Source organism: Alternaria hordeiaustralica (assembly GCF_023758085.1).
Source record: "Alternaria hordeiaustralica strain BMP 2776 chromosome Unknown scaffold_4, whole genome shotgun sequence".
Classification (NCBI taxonomy): domain Eukaryota; kingdom Fungi; phylum Ascomycota; class Dothideomycetes; order Pleosporales; family Pleosporaceae; genus Alternaria; species Alternaria hordeiaustralica.
Genome location: NW_026056776.1, coordinates 228,279 through 252,063, shown reverse-complemented (window position 1 = coordinate 252,063; position 23,785 = coordinate 228,279). Strand labels below are relative to the sequence as shown.

The following is a 23,785-nucleotide window of genomic DNA, read 5'->3' as shown; positions in this document are numbered from 1 at the left end:
ACCGTGATGAATCTAAGCAACAGCAAGAAACGGTAGGGCAGGCGATATCAGGGGAACGATCTGACTGAATCCCATTGACGTGTCAATTTCAAAGGCACATCGCGTGATGAGCCAGCCGGCACCGGAAAGCGTTCCCGAGCTGTTGTGCTGCAAGGTTGATGTAAATGGAGAGGTGACACGTTCTTAGCGCGTTCGGCAGCGCGCGCTGAGCGTGCTCCGCGAACCGGTTCGTCGGGCTTACTTGGCCCCTGATTCCCCCGACCCATCACAACTGCATTTCTCCAGGCATAGTAATCACCGACTCATGTTGCTGTTCAAGGTGTAATGCGCAATGTAATGGCATTTTTAATGACGATAAAGTGTGTGTATATATCTACAAGAATTCAAGCCGTAAGGCTTTTTGACCCCCCTACTTTGCAAGCGCAATTCTTCAAGCGCTCTCAACGGTGATGCTAGCAGATCCGGAGCTCTGGTAGCCCTCAGTAGCGAGGATCATGTAGTAGTGCGTACCAAGCTTCTGTCCGTACTTGGCCCAGGCATCGAAGTGGTTCTTGACAGTGATGGTACCACCGACGCGCTTGCTAGTCCTGACAGACCAGTACTGCTGGAAAGTAGCAGTGCCGTCAATGGAAGGCTGGTTGGTGCGGGTGGTCTGGAGGATGTCGTATGTGCCACCGTCAGAGGTAACGGAACCCTTCTTCTGAGCAGCAGAAGAGGGGTTGTAAGAGCCGTAGGTCTCGACGATGTAGTACTCGACGAGCGGGTTGCGAGTCCATCCGTAAAGGGAGACGTAGGAGTTTACGTTGGCAGCGTTCCAGGTACCAGAGTACTTGACCACCTTGTCAGGCGAGCCGGGGTTCCTAACGAAGAGAGTTAACAGAGTGGAGAGCGTGGGTTCTGAGGGTGCCTTACCATCCCTTGCCAGCAACGAAGTTACCAACGTTGGACCACTGGACATCGTACTTTCCGGCAGCGCCGTTGTTGTAGGTGACCTGGCCTTGGTTGTCGGTCCAGAATGAGTAGAAGTAGCCGTTGTTGGTGCCTTCGCCTGGCTGGGTGGCGCGAGCAGTCAAGTTGGCAGACTCTTCCTGAGCACGAGCATCGAGGATGAGGCCGAGGGGCGAGGCGAGAGCCGCAGTGGCGCTACCGAGAGCGAGAATGATAGAAGAGAAGGCAACCATTGTGTTGATTCAAGTTGGAGATGCTTGGTGTCCTTCTTTCGAGGACAGTTGGGACTCTTATATACCAGTGGATGCGTTGTACCGTGCTGATCATTACCAGGGACCGCCGGTGAACTGCGGCTGCGGATCGAGGGAGCCTTACAAATTGGAGGGCACCTGCCGGGCAGGCGCACCTGGCGTATACCAGCCGTAGTAACTGTGGAGTGCATGGGAGCATGTCTACGTCCCGTCGCCGTGCGTGGAGCCGTGTCCTAAAAACAAGATCGAACCACCGGGTATTCAGGGTCTGAACGTAATGGTTGGACAGCTGTAGAGGCGTAGTTTTGAAACTCGAAACATTCATTTCCGCTGGAGATGCGTTCTGTGTGGACCTGTCATGCTATAGGCCCGATATACTGTGGTGCGACAAGAGTGGAGCGGAAAACGTCTTGGCCAGTCGAGAAACATGTTGACCCGCTGCGTTCTGGATTGATCCTCCGTATCTTCGAAAACCATCTTATCGTCGCATTGCTGTACCTGAACGTGTGCATGTTGATTTGCACAAGCTTTTGCATCCTGATTAAGCTCAGTCAAGCACCGCGCCAACATGCAGTCAAGCCACTTTATTTCCGCATCATCAACTTATTTGCATTTTATCCAGCTGGGCATGCGACATGCTCAGATGACCATAGGTGATATATTCACCGATGGTGTTGGCAAAAGCATTTGGTCTGGGACCAAGCATTTAGCCGGTCACTTAGCATTGTCAGCGCATTTGTAGCGAAGATCGTCGTGCTTGACTGTCTCAGCCCGGTTGCTTCGTCATGGATACATTGCGCCAAGATCTTTCCAAGATTCTTGGAAGCCGGAGATTAACATTTTGAAAGTACGGTGACATGATGCCAAGAAGTGAGGCAACGATGTAGTACGATTGATATTAATCTGGTGCCGGGACCGATATTCATTGATGGGTATGCCGGCTGACAGATGGGACTACACAATGTGCTCCCTTGGGTATCTCGGAATGAAGAAAGTATGACGAAGGAAGATGCCGGCTGTTGAGGTCCGCATCCAGATCAACGTCGGTCGTTCCACAGTCGATCGATAACCTGGAAAACCGCCGTGATCAACTTCATAGTCTCGGAGTCAATATGCTGTCCAAATCGCTGCTGCATCTTGTCGGGATGCCAGCGCACGCGCTCCGCCTTCAGTAGTGACGCAGGGTCCTCCTTCCACGTCTTTGTAGTCCGGAAAAAGCGCTCTATTTCCTCCTTGGAGACGTGATTCGCTCTGCCAGACACTACGGGCCATGGGATCATATCGCGGACCTTCGCATCTGTCTCCTTATCCAGACCTTGGGCATTCTTCAGGCTGTCCCATTTGGCCGTGTAACTTTCCCATGCAGCCTCTGCCTCCTTCGCTTTCTTCCGCTCCTCGCCCCGACGCAGGCTCTCTTCCATGCGGCGACGCATGCTCTCTCTTTCTGCTTCCTCCCGCTCGAGTTCCTCATCAAGCTGACTGCGTTGCGCTTTTCGTTTTTGACGCGCCCGTTCTTTCGCCTCGCGTTCTTCCACAATGTGCTGGTGGCTCTTCTCCCACATCTTCGTACGCACAAAGTCCGCATACTCCTCTTCCGTCATACGCTCCAGCTTTCCATCGGGGCCGGGTTTTGTGTCGGGATATATGTGTACGGGCTGGCCATATACACCTTCCCAGTACGCCGCACCTTCATCGTCGGCAAGCGCATCGAACAGCGACTCGCGGAAAGCGTCATCGGGAGCTGGGCCTGGAGAGCCTGTACCTAGATCCTCTAAGTTGTCGTATAATGATTCGCGGTGACGGTAATCAGGGTCGTAGTAGGCGCCGTCTCGTGTGGATGTCGGGTGACGATCTTGGTCGGAAGAGCGATGTTTGTGCTTATGTTTGCGCCTCGAGTCGCGGTGGCTGCGCCGTTCTTCGCTGGTCCGATCCGACCTGTGTCTCTTGGAAGTATGGTCATCGGTATCTTCGTCCTTGCTTTCGCTTTTGTGACGCTTTGAGCGATGTTTGGACCCAGACTTGAAGTGAAATCGTGACGCTTTGGCCGTGGTGTAGAGGCTCTCCGCCGGTGGATCGCTAGCCTGCTCCTCCATGATGAGGACTGTGGTGGTTTAATCGACATTCATGCATGAGTGATATTTGTACAAAGGTTCGCGGGTTGGCGTGTCTGCAGTCATTGCGAACCAAGGGACGTGAATTGCGGAGAAGGCGCGGAGGTGTCGATGATTTCACTGGTCGCGCGCGCCTTGGCATGCGACAGCCCAATTCGCGGTCGCGACTCTGACACCATCCCAACTCAACATCAACATGTCATTCAAATTCGGACTCAATGTGAGGAACAAGGGCGCGAATCCACTCGCGAAATCGGCCGCCAAGCCTTCTCTGGGGAAGAAGAAGAAGCCGCTGTTCGACGAAGAGGAGGAAGATGCGAAAGGCAAATCCAAAGCGGCGGACGGCGCCCAGGAAATCGGCGAGCTGAACTTCGAAGACACTCTGGCCGCTACCTCATCAGAACCCTCGAAACCAGCGCCCTCAAAACCAAAGAAAGGCCAGCCTCCAGCTCCTCCGTCCAAGAAACCTAAGCCGAAAGAAGATGATCCCACCGCCATCGCGTACTCCGCCAGCGCTGCAGAAGCCGAGAAACGCGCACAGGAAGCTTTAGAAGCCGACGCCACCATATACGACTATGATGCTGCATACGACGCGCTCCACGCGGTCAGCGCCGCCAAAAAAGCCGCTGAACGCGACAGCGCCGCGGAACGGAAACCCAAGTACATGGATGCGCTCTTCGAATCCGCCGAACAACGTAAGAAGGACCAACTACGGGCACGTGACAAACTACTCCAACGCGAACGTGAAGCCGAAGGCGACGAGTTTGCGGACAAGGAGAAGTTTGTGACCGGCGCATACAAAGCCCAACAAGAAGAGACGCGAAAGGCCGAAGAACAAGAGAAGAAGAGGCAAGAAGAGGAGGAAGAGAAAAAGAAGAAGTTTGGTATGCAGGGCTTCCACAAACAGATGCTCGCAGAACAGGAACGACGACACCAGGAGGCTATGGAAGCAGCGGCGCAAGCACTGAAGGATGGTGTGAAACCCGTTGTTGAGGAGGGAGAGAAGGAAAAGACAGACGCTGAGATTGTCGAAGAGCTACGTAAACAGGGCAAGAACGTCATTCTCAACGAGGATGGGCAGATCGCGGACAAACGCCAGCTCCTATCAGCAGGCCTCAACATCATCGCGAAACCCAAGCCCGCTTCCTCTGCGTCTGCAACTGCATCTGCTGCAAACCAAACGCAATCAGCATGGACGAAACCTAAACCCGGCAAGAATGCACAACGCGAACGCCAGACCCAGATGGTAGCCGAGCAGATTGAAGCGGCGAACAAGCGGAAAGCAGATGAAGAAGCTGAGGAACAGGCGAAACTGGAGCATGCACGGAAGAGTCAGAAGACAGAGAAGGATATCAGTAGTGCCAAGGAGAGGTATCTGCAGAGGAAGAGAGAGAAGGAGGCTGCTGCTAAGGCTGCGGCTGGGAAGTGAAGTAGCGTTGTGATACCCAATATACATTCTTATGTGATTCTAAACAAGTGGTCTGAAGTGATCACACCCTCCTGAAACCCTACACCAGTACCACGCAGTAGCAAGGAGGCCGGGAACGCACCATACAATGGATTGAATACCAAAGCAACACTGAATCACTCCGCACCCCATCATCCATCTCATGCATCTCCACTATGGCACTCCAAAAAACCAAATCCCATCGGCTCTAATCCACAAGCCTCCATCATCCCGTGAGCCTCTATGTCCGTTCGATAACACGCGGCTCTCGGCGAACTGCACCAGAAACGGTTCGATGGGTTCGACCAGGTCAGAGACTCACATCATTCGGCCATCCTGCAGTCAATGAAATAGGAAAGTATCAGTCCTTTTCACGGCTTCAAGCATGCGAAGAGCCATCATAATGGCGGTGAAGTTGACCTGCTCAATTCAGGAAGTGTTGGCGAATTCCGTTAGAGATTCGTCCACAACGGGGATGTCGCTTGTTAAATCTACAAGCTGGAAGCAAGGTACCATTATTCGCTGACGCGTCGAGTCTTAAACCTGGCGCATGTGACCGAGAGTGACGGTAGGACTGCGGCGATCGGCGAGGACCACCAATACTATAGTATAGTCCAAAAATACAGCGTAGGCTTAGGTACCGAGGATATTGAGATGAGCACGAAAAGAAGGTGTAAGGAGGACGTAACGGACGAAGTGCGAATACTTCATCATTCGGCTCACCAGATAGAGCAGCAGAAGAGGAATCTGAATCTGTGACTGTATGGCAGCGCTGTCGGCTCCGAGAAGCCAAATAAATCATATTCTACTTATGGCTTATTCCCCTGGAAAGATAAGTATGCCCCACAATATTACCAGCCGTATCGATTGCCTGCTTCTCTCTTGTTGCGAGCACCGGCAGCAAAGTGGTCCTCTAATGCATCTTTCTGAGTCGTCGCGACATTGACCAGGCTTCGAAGACTATTCTTTCCAGTTCCAGATATAGATTTGAGCGGGTTATGCTGCACTGATTCGCCCTGTTGTCGCAGCTTTTCATTGTGCGCATACTCCATATCTGTGTTGAAATCCTGGATTTTGGCACCAGAGAAGTCCGGACCACCGCGTCCTTTCTTGCCGAATAATTGCCGGCGCTCTGCTTCTGACAAGTTTAACTCGGATGCGATATTGGTGAGGTTGTTCGGATCCTGTCCACCGGTCGAGGGAGGAGGGTATTGTGTATACTGATTTGCTGGGGGCATGTCATAGACGGCCTCTGTCATGGCGACTTCCCCTCCCTCTTCTGCACCATAGAGTAGTGGCTGATAGTTCCCATCAGCCGTCTCTTTAGGAGCGCTTTCTGCTTCGTTGGAGACGCTAAAGAGAGAGACCTTGGGTTTGCGCGGCTTGGTTTCAGGAGGTGGTTGTTGCGATTGCGGCGTAGATGTTCTTGTGTTCGTCGCGGTGCTCGTCTCGTTCGTTGTGGCTGCTGGTCGAGGTGCTGTGGGTTTCTTCTTCTTTCCCTTGCCGACAGACATAGGTACAAAGCGTGGCGTCGCTGGCTTAGATGCCTGCTGTGGCTCAGTTTCCACCTTCATCTCATGTTCCGTTATCTGAGGCTTGGTTTCTGTCTTTGTCTCGGATTTGGGTGTTGGCAAGTTGAGCATTGCGCGAAAGTCTTCCCTCTTCATAGGTTCCTTCTTTATCGGGTTGCCAGTTTCGTCATACTCCTCAGCCTCCACTTTTGACTCCCTCTTGAACGCAGGCTCCGCGCCAGTCTTTAGATTTATTCCAGATGCGAGTCCTTTCCCCAGCCCTCTGCTTCCCGTCTTTGAACCCTCGGATGCTGTGATGGCGTTTACATTTGGTTTCTTTGGCGCGGGTAGCATTGCGTTGAAGCCACCAAATGACGAGCCCCCGCCCAGGCGCGGCTTCTTCGACGGTGGCGCATCATCTTGGATATCGTCTTTCTCCGATCGCGACTGCGACGCGCCCGGGAGGTTGACCTTGATCCGTCCTGGGTTGGAGCGATCGACGACTTTTTGGAAGGCGGGTTTCGCACTCGGTTTCGCGACTATTTTCGGCGCGGACGGCGCTTCGCCATCGGATTCTGAATCGGAATAGCCGGCGAGTAGATTCATCGTGGCTGGGGCGCGGTCGTCAAGAGGTTTGTGTTGGGCGCAAGAAGTCGCAAAGTTGACAATGATCTCACTGCACGCGCGCCTGGACAAGGGCCGATGCCAAGCCAGGGTCCAGGGCACGCATTCACATCCCCACATGCGTCACTGCGGCCTCGCTGCATGGCTTCATGATACCCTTTCAGCTGGTCTGAGCATACCCTTCTGTTACGAGACTATGATACCTTGACCTTCCCACCATGTCGCTCCTTCAGAACGAAGAGTAAGCCCACCTGCCCCCGTGGCGCACGCCGCAGCTAACTTGGGCAGCTTTGTGCTATATCAGCTTCGAACCGCGTACCTCTCCTCGATCAAAGACGGCGTAGGCGAACGATTGATCAATGTAGACTCGAGCGTCCTGAACAACCCCGCATTTCGCGCCGCAGGCTGGGTTCCCAATGCCGCCGACATCAAGCGCACCTACTCCCCACCCATACCCACCGCGATCACTTCGGAATACTTCCAGGCCCCGCGGTCAGCTGGCCTGAAGTCGCCAGAGGGCTTTGGCGAAGATGACGACGAGGGTGGCATGGTCACTGGAGGGGCAAGCAATGACACAGTCGGGCCTACACTCAATGCGAAACGGAGGCGGAGAAAGGAACAGCTGGAAGAAGATGATAGCAGTGACTTGAGCGACGAGAGCGATGACGATGACGATGCGCAGAGGTAGCTGATCATCACGCGCTCCATGGACTGAACTGACGGATTGCTAGACCAGCCAACCAGATCAAGTTCACCAAGATGCCGCTACGGACGCGCTCAGGATCGTCGCCCATGCCTGGATCAGCCCTACGCAATGAGCTGGCAGAAGCTGGAGAAGGCCCTTCACTTATGATCACGTCTCCATCACGGCCGCCGGACGACGTATTGCGAAGAGGATCATTGGGCACCGTAGAGGTGGGCAAAACCCGACCAAGAAGGGACACCATAACTAGCAGTGAGATGTCTTCGGAGAACGAGTTTGACAATTCGTCATTCAGAAAGAGAAGAGTCAACCCGCGCAAAGCCGCAGGTGCGAGCCAAATGCTTTCCAAGCGCATCGAAGAAGACTCAGGAGAGGCTGGCGGCGCACGCGCACGCGCACGCCTGGAAGCTCTGGACGAAGGAGATGAATCAGATGACTCCCTCACATCCGAATTCTCTGGCTCCGACGATAGCGCGTCTCTCATCGGTGCAGGAGGTGATCCGCTGGACTCCTCTCCCGCAGGTGGCGACCTTCCCACCATGCCGGGCTTGACGCCTTTCCAAAACATGTCACCGAAGAAGAAGAAAGAGCCAATCGCACCAACATTACAAGCACTGCCACCGCCGCGACCCATCAGTTTCGTACTACCAGTGAGCGCGTTGACCCAAGCACTACGAGCCAAGGAGCAGAAGCCATCGAATCCGCTACAGCGCTTTGCCATGTGGAACGCTGCTAGCGAAGCTCAACAGAACCCTTTATACATCAAACTTTACTGTCCATTCTCTTCGAAACCTTCAAAGCCTGTCGAGCTGCTGATCCGGAAGTTCAGTGACAAAGGCGAGGGTCCTACTGTCGCAGAAGCAATCGGATATGCACTACATCGATATCAGGAAGAGAAGCTGGAACCGCCGCTATCGCCCGAACAGATGAATGTTAACCGCTGGGTCATGCGCATGTACGATGACGGTGAGGTTGACGACGAGTTTCCACCTTTGACCAGGAACAAGCCGTTGAAAGACTTCGCGTCGAACAACGCCCGTGGTATGCGACCTCGAGCACGAGATAAGCCATGGGACGAGTTTGCACTTGTTGAGGCATCTCAACGAGAGTTTGGCGAGAACGAGAAGCTCACCCCAATCTACAGTCAGGAAGCAGCTAGTGCAGTCGCGTCGCAAACCGATGGCCCCGACGAGAAAGAAGAGAAGAAGCCCCTCAAGCCTCTTCCAAGTCGCGCGAAGAGCTTCAGGAACCCCATCACCGGCCCTTCGTTTGCGCCCACTGCGACGCGCAAAGATACCAGTAATCTTGCCGACGTACCAAAAGTCCCACAAACACATGCTGCTAGCCGCACGGGAGCCCCCAAGACAGTCAATGTCCACTTTACCGACGAAAATTTTAACACCAAACACTTCAATATACCCTGCACCACTGACACTTACATTGCTGATATCTTCGATCAAGTATGCCACGACTTGCGCTTAGAGAAAGCTTTGTATATCCTCAAAGTTAGCGGCAGCACTACGGTAGCGCCACCTGACCGCACTGTAGAGGCTCTAGATACACGGATGGATCTAGATCTCGTCCGTCGCCGTTTCGTTGGCGACGGTGTGTACGGGCTTTCGGGATCGCCAGGGTCATCATCACCCAATGCACCACTCATCATCAGTACCGGTGGTGCGCCAAAGAAGACAAAGAAGGGCGACCGAACCAACGCCGCTGTCTCTGGACAAGGTCTCATCCATCCACTCGCCAGGAACGGCGACTCTGGTGCTCTGGCTCTCACAGCAACGAACTACTACCGCCGCTATGCGGTTCTTCGCAAACAGCCCATGTCCTTTGCCTCTTCTACATCTCGCATCATTGCTCTTGATAATGAGTACATTCATATTATGCCCGGTGAGTCCAAGACAGGAGCGCGAGGCGGCTTTGGTGTTGAAGGCCAGGGCAAGACGACCACTGTGCATTTCAGCAGTGTAGTCGGTAGCAAGGTCAGCAAGAAGCATCCCAAGATGTTCCGGGTCATCGTCTTCAAGGAGCGCGAGACGAAGCGATATGACTTTGAAGCCCAGAGTACCAATGAGGCAGTGGAGATTGTCAGGGAAATCAAGAACGGTGTTGAGAGATTCTCACAAGGCATCGTATGATTATGATGCCGTACAGCTGGACTACGATACGCATGGCTTTTGTCTTCTTGATATCAAATTTGGGATGGATGCGATGGTGTTCTCGCCGATATGGATTTTCAAGCGTAGGTGGTTTCAAAATGGCGTTTGATTTGCGATTGCAACTTTGGTCTGCTCAAGGGAAGATACCTCAAATACATAGATATCCTGCTGATGTACATATAAATTCAACCTCTCGTCTGCGGCAGATCTGACGATATTTGCAAAGCCATGCTCAAGACTACGCGTCACGTTGGAGACTCAAAATGGTGAGACCTCGTAGAACATATACGCACCAAGAAAAGCAAGTTTGTGTGAGAATTTGAGATTGAGAAAATGCTTGGAGACAATGAGCTTTCACAGGTTCTCTACAACGGACCATGACTATTGAAGTTTAGCCCTGCGATCATTCTTTCTCCTACGCACGCAAATGTTGTATCTTATACATCGAAAGAGTGACTTGTCAACTTGTCAACTTGTCCATTTCATTATATACATTTTCAAAAGGTTCAACTTCTACGACGTGGCCATCTCCAGTACCCTACATACCCCAACTAAACTCATCCGCACCATTCGCCCACATACCAAAGATCTGAATAGGGAATTTATCCGCAATGTATTGGTATCCAGCAGGGCCAGGATGAAGATAATCACCCGAGTCGTACAACGGGTTGAGCTGACTGGGGATGCTGGGGTCGGCAAGGAACTGGTCGAAATCCACAACGGCATCGAAAACGCCCGACGTGCGGATGAACGTGTTGATGCGCTGACGTGTCTTTTCGCGCTCGGGATCGGAGTAGGGTTGCTGGGTGAAATTGGCTGGCGCGCTGAAAGGTGTAATAGTGGCGCCGAAGACGGGGATGCCGTGGGCGTGGATGAGGGTCACCATTTGTTCGTATGCCTGAGTCAGGCCTTGGTAGACTTGTTCTTGTGCTTCAGGCGTTGTCGCTGCGGTTCCAATATCGTTTACTCCTTCGAAAATCATGGCGTATTTGACACCCGGATGGGCGAGGACGTCGCGGTCGATGCGACCGAAAGCGTTGGGACCGAGACCGTCGGCTAGAATGCGATTTCCGCCTGCAGCCAAGTTACCGGCTGAGATGTACTTGGTGGAGGGGTTCTTCTGGAGACGTGCGAGGAGGAGGTCGGGCCATCTGTTGTTCTGGTTGGTTGTAGATCCACGGCCGTCGGTGATCGAGTCGCCAACGATGAGGAGGGAGCCGACGCGTGGTTGTACCCAAGCTTCGATGGAGGAGAGAAAGTACCAATGCGCTACGGATTGTATAGTAGAGTTGCTGATGTCGAGACTAGCCGAGGAGACTGCGTTGCCAAACTGGAACCAACTGGTTGTTCTAGAGCCGGGGTGACTGGTGATGCTGTTCGTGGTTTGTCCGCTTGCAAGGTACATGGTCACTGTGACGATCTGCTGCGCCTTGATTTCGAAGTTGATGGGGTCGGACACTGCGAGTGCGCCATTTGGCACGCTGATACCATCCTTGCCTCCAAATGTTACTTTCTGGACGGTCTTGGGTTGAATCTGGTGGATGCCGGCGGTCTGGTTCAACGGGAGCGCGACTGTCACAGCGGTGATGGGAAGATTAGAACCGCCAAACACGTTGGAGAATTTGAGACGGATTTGCTTGGCCGAAGTGGTCATGTACAGAGTTTGTCGAACTGTAGAGTTCACGAAGACTGCGCCTGTCTGGTTCTATATGATGTTTTAGTACTAACAGCGTTATTGGGGTATCTCAGATTCAAAAAAAATCAAGTCTCGAACAGGTAACAGCCCTCTACCAGGTGTCTCAGAATAAGTCGTAATCGAAGTTTAACACGTACTCCATCTGAGGTGTGCGCGAGGGCGCGCCAAGCCTTCCTGGCTCGGCCGCCGACACCCCGGTTCTATATGATGTGTTAATACAGCATAAATGAAGACTTGATAGGTGGACGTACGAATGGAGCTGGAGGCAGGTTCGCAGGCTCGGTGAGCTGTGGCATTGATGCCCATGCATCGACCCAGTGGCCATTGGAAGGATTAGGCCGAGTGGTGTGCTTGCCGGAAACCCTCTTCTCAACCTCAATGGCATGGCCTTGAACGGACACTGCAATGCCCACAAGGAGCACTGCTAACCTGGAGAAAATCATGCTGGTTCAATTCTCAATCGAAGGTTCAGAGAACGACAATCCTGCAGAGGAAAAGCGCTGGGGCTCATGCATGATTAATACTACATCGTGTACGGGCCCCAAATTACGGAGGTAGGGAAAGAAGAGAGGCTAAGCAGGAACACGAGCATAGATCTGGTATGGCGCAGGAACCGATCTACAGGCTGTCCTGAAAGAGTATCTGGGGTGCCGTTAGCATGTGGGGATTTGCGGAGATGGTCGGGTAAATTGCGCGGGTGGAGGAAACCTGGTTGGTGGGCGCATTTCCTGCTTCGCCTTTTACCCATCGGCTGCAAAACCGCGTAAACTGCAATCGTGACGTTACTGCGCGCTATTCGGGCCGCGGGCACAATTGTTCCGTTAGCGACAGGAATGGGGGAAGAAGAAGCGAGTGGGAAGAATCATGCATCCGTATTCATTGGTATCGTGGCCCATGCAACAACAAAATAACGCCGCCCATGCAATGCCCGGGAGATAGTTAACGCCTGACAACCTGAAGGGTCGTCTTGATATGTCGTACCCGGCTGTGAAATGGAGTCAGCCAGACGTGCGACTGCAGAAAGAAAACTATAGCGCCCATCCACGAGAGACGGCAACCGTATATCTGATCATGGCTAGGTGGGTGCCAGAAGGCGGAAACCTGGCGACATGAGCTCCCCCTAATATCGAGAAAACGTCAAGGTCCGTCAATACCGGCGCGCTCAGATTCAAAAGTCATCATCGCTCTCTGCCTTCTTCTTTTTCCGGCTTGTCGCCTTCTTCTTCTTGCCATCCACGTCCATGTCGCCCTCACTCTTCTCGGGCGCGTCGGCGACCTTGGACACGATCTCGTTGAGGAAGTCGAAGCGGTCGGTCTTGGTGATGGCTTGCTTGAGGTGGATGGAGCCGACGCGCTTGGAGTTGCGCGCTTTGGCTTCGGCGGCGGCTTTGGTGACGAGGGAGATCATGAAGAGCTCGAGCGCTTTCGCTGTGGAGAGTTAGATATGCTGGAGAGTGTCGCGCGGGCAGTACGTACAAACGACGACGGGCGTGACCTGGGCGACCTTGCCGACATCGTCGTCGGCCTGCATGATGCGCTTTATGCGGGCGACGGGGAAGTGGTTCTTGATGGTGATGTTGTCCGTGTTGGGCGTGTCTGCCCCGCCTACGCCATTGCTCGCGTCTGGCATGGCGGGCACTGACGCGTCGGGCAAGTAGTCTGCATCCTGCATGCTCTCCTCCTTCTTGACGCCGCGAGGCATACGAGGCGGTGGCGCAGGGTCGCTCTGCAGCGGCGGATCGGTCGTGGGCGGTGGGAGGGCGGCGCGACGTTGTCGAGGGGGCCGCGGTGTCCTGGATGCTGGGGGTGAGTCGCTGTAGGCTGCTCGGCGTAGTACGAGCAAGATAAATCTGGCGACGGTGGAGCCCACCTGCCGTCCATAGGCTGGCGTGGGGCCCGTGCTCGTGGCGCCTCTGCGACAAAACCACACGCCTGTTCCAAGCTTCTCTCTCCAGCCTCGTCACGTCCATCGTCCCGTTCCAGGGCCGGTGGATGCGCGTCGCCAGCAGTGGGTGATGACACGAGCACGCCAGAGACCTCTCCGCCTTGTACAAACAGCATCGTGGTGCCTGCTCCGGTTCGCAACGACGAAACCCGCCCCCAGTCGCCTGAGGCCGTGGTTGATCGGCGCGCCGGCGGCAGGAGTCGCTGATGGTGTAATTACTTGATCTAATCTGACACTCTGCCGCGCTTCTTTGTTGACGAGGCGTCTTGACCTGACCACGCTTCGGCTGGTCTGTCGCGTCCCCTGGCTTCGCACGCCGATGCTGGGCGTCGCATATACACAATACACATACCATACACCTCACACGCCTCATGTGTCTTTTGTGATGCTGCCATCCCTTTTGTGCCCCTCTCTACCCGGGCCTTCTCTCAGCCATGTCTCTGCGAGGCCGTTCTTCGGGTCGTCTTCAGGGTAGCCTCGCTGCCGCCTGACGTCCAGAACCGCCTGCCGTATCCGCCGCGTGCACTCTTTGCGTATGCTGACAGCCTCGTCGGAATACTTCAGTGCGTCACTGACAACACCGACTTGCAGTTTTCCTCCCTTCTTCTCCTCGTTTGCACGCATCTGTTTCCAGCGTGCGCGCAAGTCGCCGAACACCTCCTCAGCATCCAGCTTCTCGCCAAACGTCACCCTGACGTTCTGGAACGGCCGTGGTATAAAGCGCGGGAAGGTGCGTGTCTCGTGCATGATATTGTCGAAGCCTTCAATGAAGATGGGGACGATGTCTGGCATCGGCTCACTCTCAAGTACCAATCGAGATACTCCCCACTTGAAGTAGCGCATGATCCTGTCTTCCGTCTGGTGTATCATGCCTTCAGGGAAGATGTGCACCCACGCATGCCGCCGATTCAGGTATGCCGAGGGCGCAGGAAACGTGTCTTGTCCGTTTGTAGAGAATGTGAGGTGGCCGTCGGTAAAAGGATCGATGAGGTCTGGGCTCTTGAGCGATGTGGTAGGCTTTTCTGGTGGTTCTTGCTCGTGGAACGGGCCGTGTGAGAGAAGACGGATCGCTTGCGTTACGGTGGGTTGGAATAGGCCGCCGAACTGGGAATGCGCCGAACGATGTGTGGGTAGAACCTGTCCAAAGGTAAAGAATGTCGAGAGTCCTCTGCTAGGGCGTCAGCCGAGCTTTCTGTGCATTTCAGAGGTGACATACTTGTTGGTGAAGCATAGATCATAACTGCCTAATCCCCAGCGCAGATTGTCTGGGGTGAATATGTAGGCGAGTGGTAGTATACCCCATAGTATGGGATCATCCATTCTGTATAGATTGTGTGAGCGCAGTCCATCCATGACGATTCGGAGATTATGGCAAACGTACGTACACGGAGATGTGGTTCGAGACTGCACGCTCGTCAGTACTGGGCATTTCCTGGATTCTTGATAGTACAAGCACTTACCAGTTATGAGGCCTCGTTGCCTACTCGCTGGATCCTCTCTTTCATCCAATAGCTTCAGGAAGCCCTCCATTCCGTGCGTCTCAACCTTGCTCAGGCCATTCAGGAATCCTTTGCACAAGAGCCCGACAGCGCCCATGGTGAAGGCCGACGCAGCGCGCCATGGCCCGCTGGGGGCCTCCGGCTGCTCCTCTGGTCGCATTGGTGTAGGCGTGGGGTTGAGGGCGACATGTGAAGATTTCGCGCTCAATAGCTGGATGCCGCGGCCCACCAACGTCACTGCCAGGGACCGGCATTTTGGCGACACCTGGGCAGTGACTAGCGCGATTGCGGCCTGCACGTGCGCCAAGTGGCTGGCTCTTCCGCTTCAACACGCCTTCTTCCATCACCACAGCAAGAACTCGACACTGTACAAGACTAAACTTGGACTTGCGGGTCTTGCGCATCATCTTCGGAGCTTGTTCACGGGATTTCATAGCTGCGCCTGGCACTGTTGCCCAGATTGACCTACCTACTGAGTCCATCACGAAAAGTCGCGTCTCGATTTGCGAATCTTGAATGCTGAACATAACCCAACATGCCGCCCCCAAAGACTATCTTCACGTCATACGAGCGGAATGCCCTCAAAGACCGATGGGGCTCGCAGGCTACACGTCTGACCCGTGACTCTTTTCTACCTTTTGGCTCCTGCCAACTATGTCTTCTTCCTTCAGTAGACCCAGTGTGCTGTTCACAAGGCGATCTGTTCTGTCGCGAGTGCGCCATGACCAATCTTCTGGCGCAACGAAAGGAAATGAAGCGACTAGAGAAGCTGAACGAGCGCCAGAAGTTGGAGGACGAGGATCAAAAGCTGCGAGAAGAGGAGGAAGCGCGGCTGCTGGCAGTTGAGGAATTCGAAGCTGTTCAGATGGGGCTTTCGGTCAAAGCAGGTGCATCAGCACGAGTCGTTGGAAGGCAAGGCAGCAAGATCATGGTCGAAGAAGAGCAGGATGCCAAGGCTGGAGAGGCCAGAGGCACGAAACGCAAGTTCGAAATTGACCAAGAGGAACTCAAGCGCATCGCACACGAAGAGCAGAGCAAAGCAAAACGCACATTCGACGCCGAGCGCAAAGCAGCCAAGGGTCATCTCCCCAGCTTTTGGGTTCCCGGCGAGACACCCGACCAACACCACAAAAGCGCAGAGAAGGCGAAACAAACGCCTGTATGCCCGTCAAGCCACCCAGACCAACCGCACAGCCTGTCGCTGAAGAGCTTGACGAGCGTCAACTTCCACGAAGAAAAGTCGTCCGAGACGGGAAAGTCCGCTCGCACATGTCCCAGCTGTCAAAAAGCGCTCTCAAACAGTACGAAAGCCATGCTCGCTATACCTTGTGGTCACGTCCTATGCAAACCATGCGTTGATAAGTTCCTCCGGCCAGAACATCGCCATCAGCGAGATGCACATGATCAAGGACCGGAGCCCGAGACTGTTCATTGCTATGTATGCGATGCGGATCTTACGACAGTTCCAGACGCCAAGGAAGGCAAGAAGAAGAAAAAGGACAACGAGAAGGAAAAGGCGCCCAAGCCTGGACTTGTGGAGATAAGGAGTGAAGGTACCGGGTTTGCAAGTGGTGGAAAGGCGATGGTCAAGAGAGAAGGAGTGGCATTTCAAGTATAACAAGTCTTTTCTGATCGACCGAACTACGGGCGCTATGACAAAAGGCCAGCCACCATAGACTGCCAGTGTTTGAATGGTAGACCTCGCGGTGTACACATACTTCCGATATCTCTGCTTTGTGAGACTCCTTGCTGGACAATGGCAATCACCTACTCCACGATTTGATTCGAAGGATTTCTTTTAGACGGCGGTGGGATTGCGAAACTCTGCAGTAAGAGCTCGGAAGACGGCACCGTATTGGACTTCGATCTGGCGTCATGTATTCAGCAGTCACCGTTCTCGAACGCGATGGCCATCTTCCGGGCAAAAAGTTACATGTTCATCACACCCAATACGCAAATTCGGAGTAGACACACAGCTAAGTGCAGCGTTTTCCAATCTCGCTGCCATTATATGAACGGAGCTTAGTGTACTCAGTTACCTGGGAGACTGGTAGGAAATTACCCAATTGTGCAAGGGCTAGAAAGCCACGCCGCTGTGCTGGGTCTCCATTATCGGTAATTTCCTTGCATCTCCCAACTCTGGGCATTATTGTTTCAAACGCGATCGATATGTTGTCAGGCAGTCTCGCCAATGATGCGCTGCTGCTGGTGTGTAGGTATGTTTGCGCCGTTTCACCGTGTGCGGGAAAGACCTCATCACCCACTCACAAGCCCCACTCTAGCGTGATTGCCAATACAGTCAGGGTCGATGTGCAGGATGAGCCGACTGTCCCCTATCAAGAACGACGGATCCTACGAGCTGAACGCGCGGCGTACGGGTGTGAACTGAGTGAAAGGTTTCCGTGGAATCTCTCGTTTGTGCGCTAAGAAAGTTTTGAGAAACTTGCTCACGACGGGTTTTGTATTTGAAATCTCTACGACAGCCGGACAAAATCTCTTCGCACGCGATTCTCTTCCCCACGATACGAACAGCATGTTCAAAATCGTGTTGTTCAGTATGCTTTATGCTTACTTCGAGGGGCTTTGCAAGCAGTACCGCGAAACTCTGTCGGTATGTTCTTTCCGCACGGTTGATACGACGCCGCTCGACACTCGACATTTAATATCAACTATACTCACATCTTATCAGGGCTTCAAACTCACCAGGCCGTTCTTCAAGCCATCCCTCGCTGTTCCGAATGAACAGTCCGTACCACCGATCCGGGAGAAGTGGTGTAAGGTTTCCCCTCCTCATGTTTAGTATACAGACAGCGTACTCATTCTCAATCCATAGACTATCCCGCCGACATCGCCAACGATCTCAAAGACGTCGACCTTCCACAGCGCATCAAGGAAGAAGTATATGCATGCGCATGGGAGTACGCACGTTGCGTGATTCCTCAATACACCAATTGGAATCGCTATGTGGCCTTCATGCGTGTTATCGTCATCGGTATCGTCGCGGAGTGCAAAGGCGATTTGGTGCAGGTGTCACTTGACGACAATCTTCTGGGTTACAACCTCACTGCTCTTCTGGACGAGCTCTTTCAGGGCACAACTGAACAGTAAGCTGACCTGTTCTCTTTTTGCTGTATCTCGAACCTCACAGACTGATACTGATGTCATCCTATCTAGATACAGTGCGGCCATGGCTCGCGAATTCCGCTGCTTCCTTCTCATAACAGCAGACAAAGCAAGCAAACGCCGTGAAGGCCTGTTGTTCAGACGTTACGTTACCGCCCTCGCCAAGTCGCCTCGACAATGGTTCCGCATGCGCGACACAGATGCTCTGATCCGCTTTACCATGGGCGCAGCTCTGGTCTGTAACGATCTCGATGACGTACATTATACCGAAGAACAGTTCGAGGCTTTGGATGAACTCGGCGCCACTCTCTACGACAGTGTAGCCTTCTACAAACACCGGTCCGAGGGCGAGACAGTGAGTGATATCTGATCAAACGTGATGCGATGGACACAGACTGACCTGGGACTTTTAGAACTCCACGTTCGCATACGCGCCTTCCGATATCCGTATCAAGGCTTTCCACCAGTCCCGTGAGTTGCTCTGGGCTCTCGATGTTGCTTGGGCGGGCAAGCGAGAACACATGGTTATCATCAATTTCTTACGATTCTTCGGTGGTCCTATACATATGAGTAGGTTAAAATTTCCCTTCCTAATGATTTACCGTCATTAACAAAGTTCTCTAGTGATGCGTCGCTACCGGTTCATCGAAGATGGAATGATGATTGGTCGACCTGAGACTACCGCCGTCATCACACAAGCACGCCAACAGTTCAAGCTCTGGAACCGCGTCGACATGCAGGATGGCGATGCCAAGGACGTTGAGCGCTACAACCACTTAATGGCGAGAAGTGATGAGCTCATGTTCAACGGCCTCCGTGAGTTCCTCGACGCGAGCAGCGAGGATACTTGTAAGGGCTGTCAGCATCGTGAGACACATGGTGGACATACTTCTTTCTCGTTTGGTGGAATAAAGCTATGCGACGGCTGCAAGGAGTCTTGGGGTGCGTACGTCGAGTCTTTCTCGGCTCGGTTCGCGGAAGTGTTTCCGGAGATCAAAAACGTGATGACAACTTAAGTCGAGTATTGAGTCGATCAGACACGTGAAGCGCGGAAACCGGCTTTCATCAATTGCGGGATGAGCTAAAACTCACAATGGTATTACCACGCTAACCTAGGGGAAAACTGAACAGCCTAGAGCGTACGTTGACTTTAGGTCACCTCCTTTGCAAGGTTTTAGGTTAATGTAGTCTGCAGACCTGTCCAGTTTTTCCCTTATATAAGGTGTTACTGTAACTGTCCATTGACTGTTCAATCAAAAACACTCCCACGACTCCATTTACTTGCCCTCCTGATCCTCTTGCCATATATGTAGAAAACGAAAGGCACTGGGATAAGCAGTGCCGCGAATCCACCAGTAATACTACTCGCGGGACCTACTCCAACGTTGTGATACAGCGGCGTCACTACCAATGGAAAAGCGCCCGCAAAGGCGCTTCGAAGAAAAGTGTTCGCTGCTACTGCACTCGCTGCATACAACGTAAATGTGTCGACCAGGTAATTCAGGGCAGCTTGGAAGATCGTAAAGAAACCGGTTCCCAGCAATACCAGCCCAATGACGGGAGCGATCCAATGGTATTGAGGGTCCGCTGTCCAGCCCAGGATGAACTGACCGGCGGAGAAGAGTACCGAGCCGAGCATCATTGGTGGCAGACGCGCTTCCGGAACGGCACGATTACCAGCTGCACGATAGACTTTGTTGTAAAGAAGTTGGTTATAGGCGTTGATGCTGCAGCCGATGATTGCGCCGACCAAGATACCCAGGAAAGGCAGCGTTGCGCTTACAGCTGGCCATCCCCTCATTTCGCCAAAGATTATGGGAATGCCTGAACGTGTCAGTACGTGTCTCACATTCAGTTTGTACAGCGATATCTCTTACCTCCCAGCATCATGTATAGAATTCCGTAGCAAAAGCTAGCGTAGAGTGCAACAAGAAAACAGATAGGTGTCATCAGGAGCTGCAGTGGCCGGAGAAGGAATTTCTTAGACAATTCTTTGATGCTGACATCCCACTCCTCGAACTTCGTGTGGAGGGCCCAATTGCCGGTTTCGTGCCGCAGGCGACGTGCTTTGTAGACGAGGAGTTTCGGTGGGTAGCATTCGTCGATGAAAATGATGTCGATGAACAGAATGGTTGCCTGAAGTATACCCGTGAAGTATTCGGTCCAACGCCAGCCAAGTGATGGATTGGCGACAAAAGCTGCTGAGACAATTGGCCCTAGACACGGTCCTCCGACGACCGCCATAGCGTAACCTGCCATGGCTAAGGCCCTCCATGCCGGACTATACAGATCTCCCAATACACCACCGGTATTCGTAACCGGAGCGCTAGCAAAGAAGGCACCGAAGAACCTTGTAATCATCAGTGTCTGAAAGTCCTTTGCTACAGCACTACCGAAGCTAAAGCAGATGGCAATGAACATGGGCGTTAAAACTGCCAAACGTCTCCCGTAGACTTCGGAGAGGGGAGCCCAGAGAAGCGGACCAAGTCCAAATCCAAACAGGAAGAGCGTAGTGCCCAACACCGCGACCTGGTTTCCTACGTCGAACTCGGCTGCTATCTGTCGCGTACCTGCAGAATATGCAGAAGAAGCCCATGTCGCGCTCATAGTCGTGAGGCCATACATCATGGTCGTTGTGATCTTCTTCTTTGTGGGCCAGTTCATGGGGCGATAAGGATCGTCTTCGCCCTCAAAATCTACTAGCACATCTGCAGTGGTCTGCTGGTGCGCCAGAGGATGGGAAAATGGCGCAACATTCGGTCGTGTACGTATTCGTGAAAGTGCGGTGTCGCGTCTAGATATTGTCCGGCTCAAAGGCTGATTCATACCACTCGCCGTGGCTGTCGCTCTTCTGTCTCTTGGTAGACTGCGTCTGCTGCGTGATCGCGAAATGCTTTCTTGAAGTTCTCTTCCCGATGGACGGTGGCCGTCATGATCGGCATCCTTCTCTTCCTCATATTCCGACGAAGAATCGGATGTTGATTCGCTCCGCTGTCTTGGTCTTGATCGCCTTCCACTCTCAAGATCTACGTCTGTGTGTGGTGTCGAAGTGGGATTCGTGTCTGATGATCGTTCGTCTTTAGAATCCATGATTCCAGTAGTTCATATCTTGTCGCTTTCCTCAACGGTTTATTCTGGGATGCTTAAATATAAACTACGATCCCTGTTCTTGGTGCAGCTCGAAGAATGAGAAAGATTGCCGGAAACGTGGCAAGTGCCGGACGCCTTTATGATGCTAAAGCCGTCAGCAACAATAGGGCGAGGAATTGATAGAACATCAGTAACGCTAAGTAATGACAGATGCCACAAAATTCGACTACCGTTGGGTATCTCCGGTCAATATGACGTAGATTTTGCGTACTAATGAGCTGCGCTAACCTCAAACGGTATAGTACATTCATTGCTCGGCCTTCTCGAGGTGTTATTCCCAGACCTCAGTTCGGATAAATCTCCGGCTGACAGATTTTCAACAAGTATCGCTCGCACGAAGACAATGTGTAACAGTCGAGAAAGACGCGTGCGCACCGTGAACGCCCCATTTCTGGTGACGCGACAACAATGACGTAACGACTTGCAGCAAAGACGTGCAACGTCCTTCCGCCAGCTCTTCATTACTTCTATAGTACGTAAGAAATATAAAACCTGGAATTGAGACATTCTGGGTACATGGCTAATATTACTGGTATTACTCGACAAATAGTTTTCATCTACCTATCCAGATAGGTCATTAAGTACCTAGGTTTTCTTACAAAGCTCCAGGGGTGTTCTTAATGGCCTGAGCAGCAGCCTCGCAGTCCTCGCCTAGCGGAACAACAGCGCCATATCCGACAGCCTGTCCACAGCCAGTGAAGCCATAAACTCCCTGGTAGAATCCGGAACCATCTGGACTGGCCTTTTGCAAGGTAGCAGAGAATACATTGGCACCCGCTGAAGGACCAAGGGTTACGTTGCCCGAGCGGTAAGTTGGCTGTGCGGTGGCGTTGTTAAAGAAGTAGACGTTGCGCTGGCACTTGGGTGAAAGGAGGCTTCCCACACTGCCGAGCAAGAAAGGCTGGTTGACCATGCTTTTCCACATGTCGAGGGAGTATTTGGGTGCTGCTTGGTTGGGTTCGCTGACGAACTTGAGATCGATCGCCTCGGAGTACAGGCCAGGACCGCTGACAGGGTTGGGTGCCTGTGCCCACTTCGAGTTGATGCCGAAAGATCCATCCCTGTATGATTGGAATGGTGCATTGAGTGGTAGAAATGCGCCGATTCTGGTTTGGATACCGCCTATAGTAGCTAAAAGATTGCGCGTTAGCTATAACCCACAGGCTGGACTCAGTTTGCGTCAGTTGCTTACCAACTAGAGATGGAACAAGGCCGGCAACGTAACCCTGGGTTACTTCGTCCACACCGGCAAGGTGCGACACGAGGGGCGCATTGAGTGGTGTCTTGGAGCTACCGACGCCGACATAGGGGATCATAGAGCTGGCGGTCATTAATCCTGTAGCAAGCTGGAGGCCGCCCTGGCGAATATCGGTGTTGGCTCCGGCGTTAACGATGACCGGGTGCATGCCCTCGGGAAATTTCAGCTCTTCGGGAAGAGATAGCAGATTTAGTCCGCCTAGGTTGACCAAGCTCGAGAACGACTCCTTGAGGGCCTTCATGACAGCATCCTTGGGCACCGGAACAAGGAACCAGTCTGCAGACTGTATCAGTACAAGATTTCCTTACTGTCCAGAGAATTCACACTTACTGCTGGTCGCACTCATAGTGCGATCTTGCTGATTGTAGATGGCAACCTCATTTGGGCACGTTGTGCTTTGGCCAGCGACGAGGCTCGCGGCAGCAAGCAGTATTTGGAAGAAGAAGCGTGCCATGGTGTAGCTGTTGGTTCAGGTGGATGGTTGAGAAGAGAGCGGTCTTACGGTGGCATAGGCCCGTTATATACAAAGATGCGTTCTCGTTTGGGATCGTCATCATACCCACGTAGACTAACATGGTGCTTTGCATCACAACAATGACTCTGTAGCTCTATCAGTGCCTTGCTTCCGAGCCTGACCGTAGCATCCGGAGCGATTGGGCGCTCTGGACATTGAGATCGACTGCCAGCATTCCCATGTGCTCATTCGGTGGGATGGACAGCACGGCTCCTGTTCTCTGCGCTAGCCATCAATTAGGTTTCAGTTCGCCCCATTTCGGTTTTTAATGAACCCACTTGTAAATCAGGCTAGCTACAAGTAATCGCTCGGCACAAGAAGATCAACGATCGTCGGTACCAGCGCTTCCGGTCCGCTCCAATCCTTTCCAGAAGGACTCTTACATTGCGCGGCTACGAAGCTCCCGAAGAACGGAACCTGTGTGATACGGGCTACCTGACTCAACTCATCTGTCTGAGCGTTTTGTTATACAACCAAACACAATGATGCTATTAAACGGTATGATACTTGTGTGATCACTCGAGACTTGATATTCTTGTATTTGAGATACCCCTATTACGATGTAATCACAAAACCATGCGGCCACTTCCAGGTATGCGTGAGAGCTTACTCAAATGAGTACACTCTAGCGCTTATGGTATGCTATGGGAGATGACGACGTGAAGCAATTTAGAGTTTTCTTGTTCAGGAACAGGAAACTTGAAAGAACGTAGAGCGATGCGGATGGCGCTAAGCTTTATCTTCCGATAAACGTCTTCCAACTGGTATCATGTGTTTTGATTTTGCACGGCTTCATGACGAACATGCGCAAATCGAATTATCAGCCTCATGACCCTCGAA

The 23,785-nt window shown here is 52.8% G+C and overlaps 11 protein-coding genes across 11 annotated transcripts; 5 read left to right on the top strand and 6 right to left on the bottom strand.

The window, feature by feature from the left end:
* Positions 1-430: 430 nt before the first annotated feature.
* J4E84_002906 (uncharacterized protein) lies at positions 431-1,181 on the bottom strand (the record flags this gene model as incomplete). Its single annotated transcript, XM_049385524.1, has 2 exons — positions 431-860; positions 913-1,181. The coding sequence occupies 2 exons, from the start codon at positions 1,179-1,181 to the stop codon at positions 431-433; spliced, it is 699 nt and encodes a 232-aa protein (XP_049246401.1).
* A 1,055-nt stretch (positions 1,182-2,236) lies between these two features.
* On the bottom strand, positions 2,237-3,292 carry J4E84_002905 (uncharacterized protein; the record flags this gene model as incomplete). Its single annotated transcript, XM_049385523.1, has 1 exon — positions 2,237-3,292. One exon carries the CDS (start codon positions 3,290-3,292, stop codon positions 2,237-2,239), a length of 1,056 nt encoding a protein of 351 aa, XP_049246400.1.
* A 214-nt stretch (positions 3,293-3,506) lies between these two features.
* J4E84_002904 (uncharacterized protein) lies at positions 3,507-4,739 on the top strand (the record flags this gene model as incomplete). The annotated part of the gene is made up of 1 exon (XM_049385522.1): positions 3,507-4,739. One exon carries the CDS (start codon positions 3,507-3,509, stop codon positions 4,737-4,739), a length of 1,233 nt encoding a protein of 410 aa, XP_049246399.1.
* Positions 4,740-5,608: 869 nt separating this feature from the next.
* Positions 5,609-6,874, bottom strand: J4E84_002903 (uncharacterized protein; the record flags this gene model as incomplete). Its single annotated transcript, XM_049385521.1, has 1 exon — positions 5,609-6,874. One exon carries the CDS (start codon positions 6,872-6,874, stop codon positions 5,609-5,611), a length of 1,266 nt encoding a protein of 421 aa, XP_049246398.1.
* Positions 6,875-7,110: 236 nt separating this feature from the next.
* On the top strand, positions 7,111-9,739 carry J4E84_002902 (uncharacterized protein; the record flags this gene model as incomplete). The annotated part of the gene is made up of 3 exons (XM_049385520.1): positions 7,111-7,133; positions 7,181-7,576; positions 7,624-9,739. The coding sequence occupies 3 exons, from the start codon at positions 7,111-7,113 to the stop codon at positions 9,737-9,739; spliced, it is 2,535 nt and encodes an 844-aa protein (XP_049246397.1).
* Positions 9,740-10,298: 559 nt separating this feature from the next.
* On the bottom strand, positions 10,299-11,899 carry J4E84_002901 (uncharacterized protein; the record flags this gene model as incomplete). Its single annotated transcript, XM_049385519.1, has 2 exons — positions 10,299-11,465; positions 11,708-11,899. The coding sequence occupies 2 exons, from the start codon at positions 11,897-11,899 to the stop codon at positions 10,299-10,301; spliced, it is 1,359 nt and encodes a 452-aa protein (XP_049246396.1).
* A 725-nt stretch (positions 11,900-12,624) lies between these two features.
* Positions 12,625-13,158, bottom strand: J4E84_002900 (uncharacterized protein; the record flags this gene model as incomplete). Its single annotated transcript, XM_049385518.1, has 2 exons — positions 12,625-12,884; positions 12,933-13,158. 2 exons carry the CDS (start codon positions 13,156-13,158, stop codon positions 12,625-12,627), a joined length of 486 nt encoding a protein of 161 aa, XP_049246395.1.
* Positions 13,159-13,770: 612 nt separating this feature from the next.
* Positions 13,771-15,060, bottom strand: J4E84_002899 (uncharacterized protein; the record flags this gene model as incomplete). Its single annotated transcript, XM_049385517.1, has 4 exons — positions 13,771-14,569; positions 14,618-14,722; positions 14,787-14,805; positions 14,862-15,060. The coding sequence occupies 4 exons, from the start codon at positions 15,058-15,060 to the stop codon at positions 13,771-13,773; spliced, it is 1,122 nt and encodes a 373-aa protein (XP_049246394.1).
* A 375-nt stretch (positions 15,061-15,435) lies between these two features.
* On the top strand, positions 15,436-16,518 carry J4E84_002898 (uncharacterized protein; the record flags this gene model as incomplete). Its single annotated transcript, XM_049385516.1, has 1 exon — positions 15,436-16,518. The coding sequence occupies one exon, from the start codon at positions 15,436-15,438 to the stop codon at positions 16,516-16,518; it is 1,083 nt and encodes a 360-aa protein (XP_049246393.1).
* A 939-nt stretch (positions 16,519-17,457) lies between these two features.
* On the top strand, positions 17,458-18,008 carry ABL3 (Alpha-ionylideneethane synthase abl3; the record flags this gene model as incomplete). Its single annotated transcript, XM_049385515.1, has 3 exons — positions 17,458-17,511; positions 17,590-17,674; positions 17,734-18,008. 3 exons carry the CDS (start codon positions 17,458-17,460, stop codon positions 18,006-18,008), a joined length of 414 nt encoding a protein of 137 aa, XP_049246392.1.
* A 79-nt stretch (positions 18,009-18,087) lies between these two features.
* On the top strand, positions 18,088-19,039 carry ABA3 (Molybdenum cofactor sulfurase; the record flags this gene model as incomplete). Its single annotated transcript, XM_049385514.1, has 3 exons — positions 18,088-18,378; positions 18,437-18,593; positions 18,648-19,039. The coding sequence occupies 3 exons, from the start codon at positions 18,088-18,090 to the stop codon at positions 19,037-19,039; spliced, it is 840 nt and encodes a 279-aa protein (XP_049246391.1).
* Positions 19,040-23,785: the final 4,746 nt, after the last annotated feature.